This window comes from Leuresthes tenuis, unplaced genomic scaffold, assembly GCF_036924035.1.
Source record: "Leuresthes tenuis unplaced genomic scaffold, fLeuTen1.0.hap1 SCAF_16, whole genome shotgun sequence".
Lineage (NCBI taxonomy): Eukaryota > Metazoa > Chordata > Actinopteri > Atheriniformes > Atherinopsidae > Leuresthes > Leuresthes tenuis.
The window spans coordinates 14,158,643-14,176,087 of NW_027325370.1; the positions used below are offsets into that span (position 1 = coordinate 14,158,643).

The following is a 17,445-nucleotide window of genomic DNA, read 5'->3' on the forward strand; positions in this document are numbered from 1 at the left end:
CGATGTGATCCAGTTGGTCCCAGTGACCATTTATTGTATACATGTTACAGATGTCCTTTCAACTAAAAATAACCAATAATCAAAGTAACAGCAGGGTTTCATGTAGAGTACAGGAACCCGGTCAAAAACCTGATGAGAAGAAAAAGAAAAATTTAGAATCAACAAAAGCTCACATTGGCTCCTCCACACAATATCGACTAAATCAGAGAGCAAGATCTTCAAAAGCAGAACAAAATACAGAAAAGAAGACAAGTCAGGGAACCAACCTGAACTTAACAAAACCTATAACAGAAATCAGAACGTCATTTCTCACTTTAAATGCACGTGTCAACCACAACTGCCACACTTCCAACTTTTAATGGTTTGTTTTATTTTTCAACTGGAGTCAATAAAATATTCAGTTAAATTTTGCAGATGAAATGCACACAGATCAAGTATTGCTACTGTGACGTGACAACAATAAAAAGAGGAGACTTTTTGGACATTCAGAAGGATTTAATAAACTTTCTATTTAGACTCATCGAGCTGCTCCAATTCAACAAAAATATTCACAAATATGTAAAAAAAAAAAAATCGATTTCACACATGGACAAACTAATAAACAGGAGACTCATGGATACAATTCAAAACTGCATAATTAAACATTTCACCATATCTTCCCCACATTTAAGAACAAATTACATTTTTCATAGGAAACAATTCACATTTAAATGCAAGATCTATAGTGACTGAAACTGTAATGTCAAATCCAGAACAGAACACAAAGATGTATTTTAATTTGAATCAATACATTTTGCGATTCAAGATCATTGAGAACCAAAATAAAGAACTAAGAATTTAAATTTCCACTTTGAAGAGTTACAACTTTAACTACATCACTACGGCTGGGCTCCAACTAAGACTACTGTACTAGCCTGACTGTCTGTAGTGCTGAAATGAAAGGTAAGTGCTGGTAACTGTTGGACAGGAGACAGAAGATGTCTACAGCCATGTCTACTCAGTCAAACAATAAAAAGTGACTCGTGTGTAAGGGAGCGCTTCATTGCTTTTCACTGCTTCGTGGATCAGTTGAAGAAAAATGTGACAAAGCATGTGATTCAAATCAATATGTTCGTCATTCCTCCATCCGATGCTGTCGTACTATAACGTCTGGAACAACAGATGGAGATGGAGGAGGCAGCAGTTGGTGCTGGGGTTGTAGCACCATGGGAACAGCTGATCAGTCTGACAGAGAATAAAACAGCTAAATAATAAAGAATATGATTCATCAGTGTCATTATGTAAATGTTAAATATGTCAGAGACAGTCTATGCTTAATATGTCTATTTTCTGATATTCACCTGTTTTTCTAAGTGTGTGTTGCCCCTCTCAGGGTGTTTATACCTGAACTTCAACTACAGTTTGAAAGGAAATATATTTGCAATATTATGAAGAGTATCTGTTAGTAAATATGTAATTTTCATAGGAGTAAAATACTTCACTGTGATTAAAAACATCAGTCTTGTTCCATCTTATTTGCATTGACCAGTCCAGCACAGATAAGTTGGAGTTTATTTCCAGAGCAGCTTAATCTTGATATCAGTGCTTTGAGTCCTAGGAGACTAAGATGGACTTATTTTCAGATTTCTGACAACTTCAACCATAACCTGGTGTACATGAGACAAAAAAAGATCTAAGCACCAGTTTTACTCTTATATGAGGTAAAATACAAGGTAAAACACTGTGTACAGTATATCAAAATCTTCACAAGAACAATGGAAAATATTTAATTCTATGGAACAAAGTGTTCCCTGAAGGGAGTGGCCTCATCTTGCTGGCGGGAAGAAAATCTTCATGAGAGTCTCGTAGCTGAGGAAGGTGATAGCGTTGACAGGGAAGGCCCTCATGCTGTTCAGCAGGAGGCCTTTGAAAAACACCCTCACTCCCTCCTCCCTCACGCTGACTCTCATGCAGTGGAGGACGCCGCTGTACTGCCGGCCTCCTGCCCCGGACATCTGGAGCCGAGCCTTCACCACGTCCATGGGTGTGGCAAAGGCCCAGGTCACCACACCCGCCACGCCCCCGGCCATCAATATCGCAAAGGTACCTGAAGACAGGAGAAATCACAAATGTTATCATTGCTGTTGTCTTCTTGGTAAAGAAATCCTTCAAACAAGCGTGACATCATGTCCACATGAGAAGAAAGCAAAAAATGCTTGGAGGCTGTTAGAGGCTGTTGGGCAGATGGTGACACAATTGATATCACATGTGATATAATGATCCTAACAACATTTTTCACAAACAAAGTGTTTGCCTAATTACAGCAATGTAATATAAAAAACTCAAGTAAACTGGACAAGTGGAGGAAAAAAAAAGTGATGGACCTAAAACTGTCTGCAGCAGATGAACAATATCTGAAAGTGATGTCCTTAAGAAATTGAAATGAATGCAGCAAAGACCTGACGCAGGACTTAAGAGATCGACTATTGGCCCAAGCCTTATCTGAAATGGTCTCCATGGAAGGGTGGCTGTCAAGAAGCCCTTCTTAAGGAAGGGAAACGGGAAGAAAAGGCTTAGGTATGCTAAATGACACAAGAAGTGGACTGAGAATCAGTGGCAGCAGGTCTTATGGAGAGATGAATCCTCCCCAGAGCCTCAACATTATTGAAGCAGTGTGGAGTCATCTTGACAGAGAACCGACTGTGTTGAAAAGTAAAGGTGATCATACCAAATATTCACTTTAAACCTCATTAGAATTGTACTAATTTGCCTCATATATTGTATTTCCATTTATCTCTGTCTGTATTTCAATAAATGGATGTGTCAATCTCCTGGCAAGATATAAAGAAATGATGGGTGGCTCAAGACTACTGCACAGTACTGTAAATCTGTGTTGCTATAATATGCAGGATGGGTGTCCAGCAGTTGGCCAAACGATGTCTCGATGTCAGCCGAGTTTTAGTTTTGGAATTATTCTTTGATGCAAATAGAGGTTGAAAAAACAAAAACATCTTTCAATGTACAGTTAAAAAAAAAAAGAGTTTGACGGGCTATTTTCGCTAGAGAAATAAATAAAGAGGAAACAACAGGAACACCAAAAGTCAAAATGATACTAATTCACCAGGATTGATCCTTTTAATTAGTCAAAACTAATACAAACTCAGTGTGAGCAGTACAAATGACAACTTTATAAATGATTTTACTTTATTTATTTTAAATATTTTCTATAATTTATCTTGCTGTTATCTTCAGTCTTATATTTATCAGTATGACAAACTAAATTTGGGTTGTAAGGTGTGATCTGAGGCTGACCTGGTTGTTTGCCGGTCTCAGTTAGAGCCTTACGAGTGACCTCATAAGGCAGGAAGTAGAGTCCGTAGCAGGGAACGTCCCTCAGGGCGAGAGCTGTGCCTCCTCTGAACAGACCCCGGGGTCCCTCCTCCTTCAGTATGACAGCCACACAGTGTATGGGTCCACGATAACGGTCAGCAGACGCTTGACCCTGCAGACGCACCTTCACCAGGTCAATTGGTGCACAAACCAACACCTGAGAACAGATTGTTTTTTTTTGTTTTGTTTTTGGAAGAATTAGCCAATGAAAAGCAGACCACAAACAACCCAGCACAGTGTACAAAGTCAGCAAATGTCATTCCTGAAACAAAATATCTACAGATTCAGGTGATATAAAACTATTTCTCTTCCTCTCAACAGCTAAAATAGGAGGCTCTTACAGCCCCCTAGTGGTCATGTGGAGTACTGTGTGAAATTTATTGATGAGGAATCTACCGTATAAAATTTATATTCAAGCTTAACTAAACTAAAGGCCTCCTCTGTGGCCTATGTAGGTGACTCACACCTACAAAAGTCAGCACAAAGAGATTCTATGTCACTGTGTTGACTTTCTTTGTATACTCTAAACAGCGGAAACTGCAATTAGGTGTTACTCTCCACAGATTCAGGTGCTTTAGAACCGTTTCTTTTCCTCAATGAGAGTGACTTATGGTCTTGCAGGTACTGGTAAAGACTGAAAAATAGTCAATTTTACTGAAACTACTGCCACAAAGAAATCAGGAAAGTCAGAGGAGACATGTGTTGGACAGGTAGAATACGAACTCATTTTTGAGCACACATGATCCAATTACAGCCAATTACTATTAAGCTGTAGGGCCTATTAGTCTTATATTAAAAGATGCAACAACCTTAAGACTGAATGTTGGATTTTCTGTCAATGACAAGATAGATTTGCTTAAAGTCTTTAAAAGGGCAATAGCATTAATTTCCACTTAAACAAAAGGAATATGAAAATCTATATAATGGTGGCCACGGTTATGATTTAATGTCAAGACTTTTGCTCTCTCTGAATTGTTATTTTCATAGTGATGCTGTGGAGCCCTGGCAGATCAATAACTATTTCTGCAGTCATGGTCCTGTAAGGTTGTTTTCAGCCAATGAATCGCAGTAGATCTCACCTGCACCAGGCCTGAGAAGCAGCCAGCAGTGAAGACCTGTGCTGGAGAGGCTGGTCTGCATTGACTGGGGTGACTGTGCTGAGACTGAGTGAGGTAATCTAAAGCATTACTGTACGAACCAAAGACAATTGAGTTGACTATGCCAGTGGTCATCACTGGAAATGCCATGCCTTTGAAGAATCCTTGAAGCTGATTTAACAAAGACAATTAAAAGCAAAATCATTTATGGTAAAGGCTCTGTGTGATATAACAGTAATAGTGTGGATGTATCCCCTACCCCTTCGTGAGAGTATGTTTTCACAACACAGTGAAATATTCCTTTATACACAGACTGGGCTTGTAGACGCACCTACAAATAAAACATGTCAGGTGTCAGGATAAGCAAAATGGGCACATTATGTCATATTCAAGGGTTTCAGAGTGATGTGCAACCTTCACAGTGTCTATTGGGTGTCCAACTGCAAGCCCCACTGCACCTAAAGCCAACAAGTAAACATTATTTCCTCACAGTACGATACAGTGCTGCAATTAGGTTGTAAATTAATTGTACAAGCACTTTCTACCTGAAATGCTCCCAGCTACGAATTCCAGAAACGGCATGACTCGTACTGTTTCACAATCTGCGAGAAAATCAGCGTTCTTGTGCTGTTATGGAGACAATGCATGAATGTGGCGCTTTACAGCTGCTGTAAAGCACACTAACAGATCTGGCTGCCGTGAAAAGTCACTACATGACCTCGAAAATCAAAGAAAAATCATTGTCATCTGTATTCGAATACAACTGAGGGGTTAGTTCACACAGAGAACATTCTAATAATTTCACCGAGGATCATATGGAGAATTTAAGATAATATGATCGAAAATATTTAATTTTCTCAGTAGTTCACTGTCAAACTGCATATTTCACAAATCATCGCTGTTCAAACGTTAAAAAAAATACAAAAACATACATTCCGAGTGCTGAAACCAGTAACTTACGCGTTCAGGTTATCATAAAGGATTTGCTCACTCCTCACCTTTTCTAAGCGTCACATCATTGTATAAAGTTTTCGTGACAATAATGCTCAAAGTCACACTTTGCATTGGTTCAGCACTATTAGCTCGTGAGTGATCTCTGGCTCCCACTGTGGGCAAATCCACACCTCTGGTTTTGCAAACTAAACGTCATCTTGTGGTACTTCATTGTGAAGTCCCTACAGAGAAGCTTCTTATTCCTGGCTTTATTGTCTATCACAAGTAGATCTCACCTATCACAGATCAACACACACCATAGTATGCACATTAATTATGCTTCAAAATAAAATAAAAATGTCCGTGTTTGAGTATCCTTATGTAAGCATGTTTGACAATCATCAACGCTTGAAGCGACGTCATCACCAGTGGACGGCACACAGCAAGCAGCTTTTAAAAACAATGACTGACGTCACTTTTTTGCGCGAGAAAGCGGGTTTCTTCGGTAACATCATTGGGGGAAAAAGTCGCTTTTCGGGTCGTTACGTGGATGATCAGCTCTTTTTAATGTATGCTTCTGTCTTTTTTCCCCCTAATATTTTTTTGTCTTGATTTATCGAGGTATCACGGGAGCGATAAAAGAGGGTTTTCCAGTAGTTAAAAACACCCTGTGTATAAGTAATCGTTGACAAACTGCTGCTTCACCACGAACAACTAGCTGGAGGAAATTAATTATCTTGCTTATTTTTGCAGTTGCTGAGTTATAAAACATGACAACACTAACTAGGCAAGACCTCAGTTTTGGACAAGGTGAGACAACTTGAATGATGAATTGTGAGTCATATTATCGTATGTTGTAGTCACTTTCCTCGTCAGAATTGTAATTGTAACCTTATATCTTAAGCCTAACCGGATGCTTAATCATCTGCATATTCTGGTCACATTGGACTGACAAATGTTTCATCGTGTCGCTTTTCGCTGTCATCGTGTATTTATCATTTGATGGCTGATCGAGTTACAAGGCTCCAATAAATAACAGTGAATAACAAGCTTTAGGGGTATATGGTGGTCATAATATATTAGAAAGGAATGCATCAGAGGTCTTACTGAGGTTATCCCTCTTTTCCAGTTGTTGCTGACATTTTGTGCGAGTTTCTGGAGGTCGCTATTCATCTCATCTTATACGTTCGTGAAGTTTATCCCTCTGGGATATTTCAGAAGAGAAAGAAATACAATGTACCTGTGCAGGTATAGATTAATGTTTGCTGACGTAATATTTAGCACTCTTACAAGGTGCTTACTTTTAGCATTTCTTACTCTAATTTTATGTTTATATTGTGCCTATTTGTAGATGTCGTGTCACCCCGAGCTTAATCGGTATATCCAAGACACACTACATTGTGTAAAACCACTAATTGAGAAGGTAAGATTTTTATGGTATTATGTTTGGAAAAGTGTCACCCGCACATCCGCCTGTATAAACCTGCGCAATTTCCTTTTACCTCATAGAATGATGCAGAGAAGGTGGTAGTGGTCATCATGGACAAAGAGCATCACCCGGTGGAGCGATTTGTGTTTGAGATTTCCCAACCTCCTCTTCTGTCCATCAGGTTTCCCTCCACATTATTATCAGAAATGACTATAAAGAGCTTGCCTACTCTGAAATCCATTTTGAGGGTGATCATGCTCAGTAAATGTGACTTTTATCATCACAGCTCGGACACGTTGCTGTTACACGTGGAACAGCTTTTGAGGGCGTTCATCCTGAAGATCAGCGTGTGTGATGCGGTTTTAAGTAATAACCCACCAGGTAACATAATAGAATATTGTATTATTTTCACATGTAAATTAACTGTTTTACACTATTATTAAAGATGTTTTAAAGTCATACAAACTCAATGAGAGAAGCAAGGTTTGGCAAATTCTGAGAGCAATGGTAAACCTGTGAAGGTAAAAAAAAAAGCGTCTCTCCCTCAGGTTTGCATGAGCAGTAGCTGTCCTAAAAATACAACTTGAAAGAATAAGAAATGAGTAAGCAATTAGCTTAATCTCTTTGAGCTGAAAGTAAAAGTGGGTGGAAGACATTTGACTAAATTTAAAAGAAGTGAAGTTGGAAATTAAGCGTTGTGTTGTTTCTGTGTTACAGGGTGTTCTTTCACAGTTCTTGTCCATACCAGAGATGCCGCTACACGCAATATGGAGAAGGTTCAAGTCATTAAGGTGTGGTTTTTAAATCTATAGATTAACACTTGATGCATTTAGACAGCTGCATGATTTTGCTTGACAAACTTTGCTGTCAGCTCCAAGAAAATGTAAACACAGAATAATTGTATGCATGTGTCTGTCGCATTTGTGCATTCGCCTCCTCAGGATTTTCCATGGATAGTTGCTGATGAACAGGAAGTTCACATGAAGGAGCCGAGACTTATTCCACTCAAGTCCATGACGTCTGACATTGTCAAGGTGAGCTTAAAGATCCCTATTTTTGATTGTCATTTACAAAACAGAAGTTGAGGTTTATTTATGTAGTTTAGACACTTTCTGCGTTTGCTGAACTTTCATTAATGTCATGTTAAAGCACCTCATGTCTAATGTTATATCTGGTTGTTTTTCTTGAACAGATGCAGCTCTATGTGGAAGAGAGAGCCCAGAAAACGTAGGTTTTTTTTCTTTGCAGAAACAGCAGATGCTGCTGCACGAGCCAATCTGTGATGACTGCAACTCATGGGCAGAATGTTAAACACATCCTGTCAGAGCTGGATCGATGAATTCTTGTTGAACACTCGAGGACACGAAGCTTGAAATATTCCGTGTGGAATCATTTGGAGGCGCATTCATTTTGCTGAAGTTGCTTTTAGGAGTCGGACAGAAACATTGTGATGACATTTGGGAAATATCTGTTATCCATCATCAAGCCAGTCCAGAGAGTTGATTGATCATATTCCACATAAATGCATGCATATGGTTGTTTTATTGACACATTTTATTGTATTGAAAGCAGATTTTTTTGGTGTAAAATGGTAATCACAGTAATTATATCTCTATTGCATTAAAAATTTAAATATGTGACATCAGAGCTGTATAAACTAGGCTGTATATATGTTTATAGTAAGAATCCTTAGTCTAAAGCTGGCTATGTTGTCTTGTTAATATAAATGTATCACTGTTTATTGTACAGTGTCTGAACTGACAGAGTTGTATTTCACATGGTGTCCACAGAAGCATCTGTCAGGAATGCTTTGTCAAAACTGCAGAAGGCTTTGTTCCTGCGCAATAAATGCATGTGTGTGTGATCAGTATTAATGTTTCTGTGACGGAAAAAACCCCAAAACATTTCCAGTCAAAAGCTTTATTATGAAAAATGTATCAACAATGCCCAAACTCTCCTTTCTTGACAGGGCTCTGCTATGAACACCTATGTACGTAGTATCCTGTCACATATCCGATGATGTAAATGGACACCAGCGCAGCGAGAGCTCCTGCTGTTTTCACTGCAATTCCAATGTTGCCGAAACACATTCTGTTGTAGATCCTGAAAATGTATTAAAAAAAAGAAAAATCTGTCACATCAGTCAAGTAAGTAGCTGCAGAATTAGAGTTATATAATGGGTTTAAATGCAAATGCACAACAAAAAAAAAAGATTTTGTGTTGAATCCTGTGTTTTTGTCATGCTGGAAAAGAATCTGAACGTGCATGGCATGATGAAAACAATAAACCCTGGTGACAGAGTCATACGTTCAATAAGTGGTGGAATCTGTAAAAGCTGAAACAGGGTGGACTGATGAAAGGCTGTTACAGTATCTGATTGTCACTACATGATTATTGTGTCCCAAAGCATTTTCACAACAGTATTATTTTGATAGAAATAGAAATTCTAAAACCTACATTGTTATCAGACTAATGTATATATATGGAGACAGATAACCATGACGGCAAATTCAGTCATTTACAGTAAAAGCAGAGGGTTCAACCTCTCAAATGGTTTTTATGTCATGTTTCTGGTTTATTTATAGGCTGAAAAATTAACAGTTTCAGTGGACAGTTGCAGATTTTCCAGAAAACCTTTTTTTTTAAGGCTGTTTTAAACAAAACCTAAAGTCTCAAAGGGTTGAATAAAAGCTCAATATCAAACACATAAAGCCCATCCTTTCATCTTGACATATTGTTTCATGTCCTCGGTGTCTCACCTCCTTGCAGTAGACTGTGTAGCCTCTACGTTCATGTTGATGTTGTCCTCATTCCAGCGATCATACTGCACGCTGCCTTCAGTGTTGGACTCCATGAGGGAAGTTTTCTGCTCTCCTCAGATGTCGTGCTCACCTGCTGCTTCTCTGTTCAGCCCGGATGCTTAAACTCTGTATTGTTACCCAGTGAGGATGTAGAGTTGTCTGTCTGTAACCAAATAACTAAAATAAGTGTGGCTGAAGGATTACAAGACATATTGATAACAGACAAAATAAGTGCTCTGAATCTTGTAGGTATCATGTTGCTGTTAAAGAAGCCTTAATCATCTACTTATATTCAACCAGTAATGTGTTTGCAGTGGAATCAAGTGAGTTTTATGACACAACTTCAGGTTAGTCCTGGAGCAAAATTTGACATTGTGGCTGAAATAATTTGTTTTAAAAAGGCAATGAATTAATGATTAAGAATTCAGTTCAACCCCTCGTTGAAGTAAAATACCTACTCACCTTTTTAAGCTCTGCTCTCCAGCATTGTCAGATTCAAGACTCAGATTCAGAAAGTTGTAGCCTCCGCTCGGTATAAAAAACCTTGGTCATAGTTCATCTGTTCACTGAGGTGAGCCTGTCATAAATCCATTGCTTGTCCTCAAGTTGTTGCTTTTCACCTCGTTATACGACTCCTTCTTTCTGATAAAAGCCAGTCCAGTCCCGCGAAGTTCGTCAAGTCTCCACTGTCATATCTTCACGTGCAGATAGAGGACTGCATACCAAAGGTAGATGGTGTGATTTTTATGAATTAGTTTCTTTTGGTGGACTGAGAAAAATGTGTTTTGAATGAGTAACAACACCCTCTTCTTTGTTCAGATAGAAGTAAAGCCATCAAGAGTCTCAGCTGCTTACGTTTACTACTGTAAATATAAAAGTGGCCCACAGGTTGACTTAGTTTCATACATAAACACAGCTGAAACATCTGATTCCTTGAGGTCCCAGCTTATGAAAACAGTCATTAGGCGTGTGTTGCTTGATAACTCTACCTGAATTATGAACTTTATACAGTCAGAAGACAAGTTACATCACTTTCTATAGAAAGGGTTAAAGTTAACTCCATGGATTAGGACCTCACAGGGAATTTTTATTGTATTTGTCCTTTGGACTTTATGCATGCGCTTGATGAGTATCACATTATTAACTTGACTGCCAACATCTTAAGGAAAGGCAGTGACTTTACGATGCTACTAGACCTTCCATGTCTGCTTCAGTGTGGTGCCTAAATTAGATTTTCATAGTTTTTATACTAATAAACATTTCTCTCTACACTTGATACAGTTTGATTCAATGACTATAAGCGAGGGTGTTGCTGTTAGTTGTGTTTGACCACACAGCACCTAATGTATGTTTATTGGAAATGTGTAAATCAAGTGATAGTGTTTTACAATATGCAGATATTATAACCTTTTGAGATTTTAATTAATTCAATTGAACCTTTATTGAAAATATAACTGTGAAAAATAGGATTTTTCAAAAACCACCTTGTCCTTGGCGATATAATTAGATGTTGCATACAGACCCCCGGAGAGCAGAGGGGGGTATTATAAAGAGAGAGTATAAAGTCTCCACCATGGTTCAGTAAACTCCATTATCTTGTTCTGACTCAAACTGTTCCACCAATACTCAGATGACCTTTGGTACGAGACACAGAACATGCTTCTGGATGAGCAAAGCTCGAGGCTGAAGCAACAGAGTTCACATAATTGAAATCTCATTTTAGAAACACAAAACACGAGTCTGGAGTGTAGGATGGCTTGAATTAGATTAATCTCCATACGTTTTTTTTGTAAAAACTATTATGTTTACATTGAATTTTCTTGGTCAAGCGTAGGATTATGTTTTCCTTCATCACGTCGCTCCTTCCAACGTCCTACTTCCTACCAGGGTGGCTAACTCTGGATACAAATCCTCTGAATGGTTTGCTTCAAGGTGAGTCCCTCATTCATTCATTTTCTGTTATGTCAGTAAACAGTATATCCGTGCTGTTTTTGAACCGTTTAAACGGCAGGAGTGTGTTATTGTTTGTGATGCATATTCAGTGTTATGTGACTTGCAGGGCTGGTGGGCTCGTGTGGGATCTCTGTGCTGTGCTCTCTGTTGAGGGTTCACTTATTGTTAGAGGAAAGGTGAGGAGAGTTACCTTCCATTCGTAATGTGGCTGAAGATTCTTTTGTTGTTTATGTGCTCGTGTGTTCAGCGCTCTTAAGAGTACTACTAATAATTCCTAAAATTTTCTTTTCTTTCCTGTGAGTCACAGCTGGAATAAAAAAAATGTCACATCAAGTGAGAACAAAAGGTCAACCAGTCATGAAATAAGGACAAGAACGGGACTTGCTGGGATGCTCCAGTTTTGCTTTGTGACTGGGATATTGGCTGTTGTGGGGTACCGTGTGGCGTCGCTGGTTGTACTAGAATTTTGCCTTCGGGCCATTTCTGGATTGGTTACAGCTGGACCGGTAAGAAAGCAGTGATATGATAGAAATACTATGTGAGAATCCGTCTATACTGTAACATTATCGGTAATCACAGAGTTTTCTGCAAAAATGTTGGTATGCCATCTAAACCAGAGGTTATGTCAGTTTTGCCTGGTTTGTTAGTAGCTTTATTTTGCCAAAAGAACTACCCTCCCACTCTTAGTGGAATACTTAATTAGTCTGGCACTTTACTAGCACTCTAATTAGTTTTTATCCATCAAAGAGGAAAAACACTCCTTTATTTTCTCATATGAACTGGATAAAAAGATGATTATCTCCTGCAACTTTAACATGCTGTGGCCACAGATGCACAAGCCTGATTCCAAAAAGGTTGTGATGGAGGATTAAATGTAAATAACAACAGAATACAATGATCTGCAAATCTCATAAACAAACATTTTATTCACCATAGAACAAAGAAAACATATCAAATGTTAAAAGTGGGACATTTTACTATATCATGAAAACAGCTTATTTTTAATTTGATGGTACAACACGTCACTAAAGTTAGGAGTTAAGAGTAAGTGGTTCTGAAGAGAAACAGCTGGAGGAACATGTTGCAACTAATTAGGTTATTTAGTAATCAGTTACATGATCAGGTGAAGGAAAAGAGCACCTTAGAGGCAGAGTTTCTCAGAAGTAAAGATGGACAGCAGACGTTCAGCAGTCTGCAAAAAACTGTCTACAAATTGTGGAGCAATTTCAAAACAATGTTCCAAAGTAAAACTGCAAAGACTTTGAATGTCCCATCATCTACAGTACATACTATCATCAAAATATTCAGAGATTCTGTAGACATTTCTGTGCTCGGTACATGGATGAAAATCAATACTGGATGTTTGTGATAATTGGAGCTTCAGGTGGAGCTGGATTAAAAAGCAGGCTTCATTATGTCATGGAAATCCCTGGATGGACTCAGAAACATTTCCAGAAATCATTGTGAACTCATCACACCGTGCTATCCACAATGCAGGTTAAAGCTCTATCAGGCAAAGCAGAAGCCTTATGTGAAAATGATTCAGGAAAAACAGCTCTGTGGTCAGACATATTGAAATTTGAAATTCTTTTTGGAAATCATGGTACCACTTTGGCCGGACTAAAGAGGAGAGGGACCATCCAGCTTGTTATCGGCACTCAGTTCAAAATCCTGCACCTCTGGTGGTATGGCATTTTGGAAGAGCCCATGGAACTGGCAACATACACATCTGGAAAGGCACCATGAGTGCTGAAAGGTTTATACAAGTTTTACTGTATTCAGGGAAGACCTTGCATATTTCTGCAAGACAATGCTAAACCACATACTGTATCTATTACAACAGCATGCAGCAGAGGAGTCCGGGTGCTGGACTGGCCCACCTGCAGTCGAAATCTTTCCCAAACTGAAAACATTTATCATTTATTATGAAAAGCAAAATACAACAAAGAAGACAGCTGTGGAGCAGCTTAAATCCTCTCCTAAAGGTCCAGAAACTGTTCTCCTCAGTTCCCAGATGTTTACAGACTGTTGTTAAAAGAGGAGGGGATGCTACACAGTGGTAAACATTACCCTTCCCCAACTTTTTTGGACATGTTGCTGCCATAAAAGATGAGAAAATATTTTTTTTACTGAAATAGTAAAAATTCATTCAAAATTTTATTTATTTTCTACGTTCAATTCTGAATAAAATATTGAATTGTGAGGTTTGCAAATCATTGCATTCTGTTTGTGTTTATATTTCACACAGCTACCCAAATTTTGAGGAATCAAAATTTTTTACGTCGTATTTTTTACAATCATTCATGGTATATTGTGACTTTCCTCCCTCTTTGACTACCAAGCACAAGGGGGTATACACCTTAATTTAGACCAGGAAGAACTTTGGATGTCTACGGTACACTTTCAATTGCATTAGCCCCAGAAAGCTTGTTGCATTGTTGTAAAGACTTGCTTCATGTGAGAGTTTTGGAATCACACACTGGTTTATTTTGTTGTCCTAATTTCTAAACGTTATAATGCCTTTGTGAATCATGATATGTTTTATAACCAACAGCTCACTGTCTGCTTTGATTAATCATTTTTTCTTTTTACGTACCAGGAATCCAGGAAATTTATCCAGCAGCTGTTAGTGCAAAGCCAGTTCTCTCTGGGCTGTGCCCTGAGCTGTAGTTTGCACTTTCTCCATGAGGGGGCATCCCAGCGCTGGCTATGCCTGCTCCTGGCAGCAGCACTCAGCTGGTTCCTGGCAAGGCAGACCACAGGCCTTCTGCATCATGTCACTGCTCTGTATGAACTCCACAGCTCACAGCGCTACTGTGGTATTTGCATCACCCTCCTCACATCAGGCTGCTATCTGCTGCCCATGCTGTGCAGGACTATGATCATCACCTTCTTTGTGGCTGTGCTTGCTGCTGTATCAATCATTAACCAACAGTTCCTATCTGCAACGGAGGCCCTTAGGTTTTGGACACCACTGACTATCTGTTACACACTGTTGGTGGTGTACATGCAGGGTGAGGAATGAATAAAAACATTATGCTTGATTGTACGGCACAGACTGTCTGTTGCCTTTAAAAAGTATGATAATGTGGACACATCCATGAATTATTGAGCAGTGTTTCTTCTCTCTGGGCTATGTTCGTAATCAAAGTGCAGTGTTTTTAATATAAGTGATATGATGTTCTGGCAATTGTGCAGACCTGCCCATCATTGTTTATTTCCATCTAACGTGTCTCTGGTTTCCTGCAGAGGAGCAGCATCGTCTGCCCAGCGGCCAGGCTGTGTTCAATACAGTGGTGGTGCGTCTCGGGGGTTTGATGGTCCTGATGCTGACTGTGGGACGATGGGCAGACGTGCTCCACATCCTGCTGTGTTTCCTGGGTGAGGCCAGCTGTTTAATCCCAACCATGGATTTGCTGGATGCGACATCCTCACAGGTCAGTGAGTCTCTCTGGAAGCAGTACACAGGACCAAAAGCCCTTTCTACCCATCGGAGACCAATAAACTGGGGCAGAATATCTATGTGTTCATTAAATTGGGTTCCAAAATGAGACTGAACTTCTCAAACTTGTATCCCAGGTGGGAAACGTTTAGGACCCCTAAGACAGATTCAGGCCAAAGCAGCCTCTGACTCAGAAAACCAAGCCTACTTATTTTCTCACTGAGCTGTTCTGCTTGTGAGGGTTTAAAATGAAGCATATTCAGATAATACAGAGCGCATGAAAAAGACGTTATTATGCCTACGTTTAGTTTAAAAATCGGGTTGGATCTACTTTTAAAATCAAATTTAAATAGATCTCAGTTTAAGTGAGATGGATGAAATGTAAAACTAAAGAAATGAACAAAGTTACATTTTCAAACATGTACAACATCATCCCGTATTTTACCATACGGGAGCAGTGACATATTCAGCCATACTCTCTCTAAGCAAGTCTTCCTGGCAACCAGCTTGGTAACACAGCTGTTATCGTTCATAATATTCGGATTTCATCTGTCATGTCTCTTGTGTGCACACAGGATGAAGAGGATTATGCAAACTATGTAAGGAGAGAGCGTCGACAAAGACCACGGCCAGATGAGAAGGCGCATCAGAGATAGCATAGCACTACTCAGTAGAAGTCATAATTAGGAAGCATCAGACTCACGCATCATTTGTACCTACAATGTTATATTTTTTCATTAAAATTCTGAAGTACATTTTTTTTGTAAATAGTAATTGATTTGCAGTCATAACAACAATTTACTCTCTCCCACTGGTTTATTTTACTTTGGGGTTCTTCATTCGTATTTTCTTTTTAATGTTTTGATTTTTGGTCCAATTGTTATTTTATTAACACAGCTTGCAGTTCTCCTCTACATTTTGGGCAATACAGTATATAGCAAACTACTTTCAAGATTCATGGTGCAAAAATTTCTTTGTGGGGCCTTGTGGCTCAGATACAGTTTAACCCTCTGTGGCCTATTGATAGATGGAGGTAAAAAATGTTTGTAAATTTTAAATTGAACTATAAATACTATGTTTGTTTCTATCAAATCTTTGCATAATGTGATAATTCTACTAAAAGCAAGAACTAGCAACTATACACGCGTTTAGTATATTTTAGTTATTTTCTAACCAGTATGACAGCTGACTTTTTACATTTAAAAATAACAAAAGCCAATTTACAGCAATAAATGTACCATTGAAGCTGCATCTAACATGACGTATTTATATCTATAATGAAAATGAAAGGGGGTGAATGAATAGTTTAAAACCCGTACACATAACTGCCTTACCAGGTTTTAAAAAAAGTCTCATTCGACAGTTTAATAATTATATACTGAATGCAGCAGGCGAAATATACACTGCCTGCAAATGTCTACTAAATCCCAACTAAACTGCTCAAGAAGTAGTAACTGCAGCTGTGACCGTTAAATTGCTGTTATTCGTCCACCACTTAACGTGGAAAGTACATTCTTTTGTTGGTTATCTAACTGGTTCCCTGAAAAGAGAAGGCAAAATGGCTGACGACATCGTTATTGCTACAAAGCCTCACAAAATGGCGTTAGACAAAGAAAAGACTACGCTAAAAGTAGCTCCGCTGACTTTTCGTCGACGAAGACTTTTATCAAAAGTCAATAATCAGCATTAATACAGTGCTTACTTAATGACACTATACTCGATTTAACACCCCACGGGTAGTTATGAAACGTAATCGTTTCGCTACATTATCTCAATAACGTTACCCAACACTGAAGCATGACTTCTTGTGACAATTTTTTGACACCCGCATCGGATTAAATCCACAACCGACGCCAGTGTAATGCCCAATAGAGGTGTCTTTATTTTGAGCAGAGGAAGGACACAAACATATTCCATGAAGGGTTTTTTTGATATATCATTCCCGTCATTCCTTCACAAAAATTACAAGGGGAGCACATTGAGCCTGACGGTCCAGTTTCCATAGTAATCCAGGTCTGAAAATCACGGATGATGAAATTTAGTTTTGGTGTCTAGCCGATCCACCAAAATAGGAAATTGTACTCCCATGGGCTTAATTGTTTTTTTTTTTAATGTAATAAAGTTCCACATCTGGACGGATTCAGTAGACATGAGGAGGACGTTCTCCATTAGCAACAGATTTCGGTGAAGGTGCTGGAGTGACTGGGCGCTTCTTTACGCCTCCTCTGAATATTTCCAGATTGTTCTGTCCTCATCTGATAGGCACTTGGCACGCATGCGCAGAGCAGTTTTATCTGTCCCTTGTTACCGCATCTTAACGCAGGCGCACTTCTGTCTTCCATGTACACGCTTAATATAGTAACAAAAGCAGAATGATGCCGTGCCATGGATACAGAGCTTTTACAAACAATTTACTATACT

The 17,445-nt window shown here is 38.9% G+C and overlaps 3 protein-coding genes across 5 annotated transcripts; 2 read left to right on the forward strand and 1 right to left on the reverse strand.

The window, feature by feature from the left end:
* Nucleotides 1-499: 499 nt before the first annotated feature.
* Nucleotides 500-5,750, reverse strand: LOC140272286 (solute carrier family 25 member 45). Of its 2 annotated transcripts, none has more exons than XM_072367679.1 (7): nucleotides 5,465-5,750; nucleotides 5,012-5,093; nucleotides 4,881-4,924; nucleotides 4,726-4,797; nucleotides 4,449-4,637; nucleotides 3,292-3,526; nucleotides 500-2,086 (listed from the first exon to the last, which is right to left on the reverse strand). In XM_072367679.1, exons 2-7 carry the CDS (start codon nucleotides 5,046-5,048, stop codon nucleotides 1,806-1,808), a joined length of 858 nt encoding a protein of 285 aa, XP_072223780.1. In that variant the 5' UTR covers nucleotides 5,049-5,093; nucleotides 5,465-5,750; the 3' UTR covers nucleotides 500-1,805. The 2 variants fall into 2 exon arrangements, with proteins under 2 accessions (XP_072223780.1, XP_072223779.1); XM_072367678.1 differs by having other exon boundaries at nucleotides 5,012-5,184; nucleotides 5,465-5,749.
* A 130-nt stretch (nucleotides 5,751-5,880) lies between these two features.
* On the forward strand, nucleotides 5,881-8,687 carry mad2l2 (mitotic arrest deficient 2 like 2). The gene is made up of 9 exons (XM_072367316.1): nucleotides 5,881-5,968; nucleotides 6,153-6,209; nucleotides 6,529-6,647; nucleotides 6,751-6,822; nucleotides 6,909-7,009; nucleotides 7,115-7,209; nucleotides 7,546-7,619; nucleotides 7,770-7,862; nucleotides 8,021-8,687. Exons 2-9 carry the CDS (start codon nucleotides 6,170-6,172, stop codon nucleotides 8,057-8,059), a joined length of 633 nt encoding a protein of 210 aa, XP_072223417.1. The 5' UTR covers nucleotides 5,881-5,968; nucleotides 6,153-6,169; the 3' UTR covers nucleotides 8,060-8,687.
* Nucleotides 8,688-10,281: 1,594 nt separating this feature from the next.
* On the forward strand, nucleotides 10,282-15,783 carry tmem82 (transmembrane protein 82). Of its 2 annotated transcripts, none has more exons than XM_072367314.1 (7): nucleotides 10,282-10,357; nucleotides 11,459-11,561; nucleotides 11,689-11,758; nucleotides 11,890-12,088; nucleotides 14,182-14,596; nucleotides 14,832-15,019; nucleotides 15,600-15,783. In XM_072367314.1, exons 2-7 carry the CDS (start codon nucleotides 11,468-11,470, stop codon nucleotides 15,678-15,680), a joined length of 1,047 nt encoding a protein of 348 aa, XP_072223415.1. In that variant the 5' UTR covers nucleotides 10,282-10,357; nucleotides 11,459-11,467; the 3' UTR covers nucleotides 15,681-15,783. The 2 variants fall into 2 exon arrangements, with proteins under 2 accessions (XP_072223415.1, XP_072223416.1); XM_072367315.1 differs by having other exon boundaries at nucleotides 10,319-10,357; nucleotides 11,464-11,561.
* Nucleotides 15,784-17,445: the final 1,662 nt, after the last annotated feature.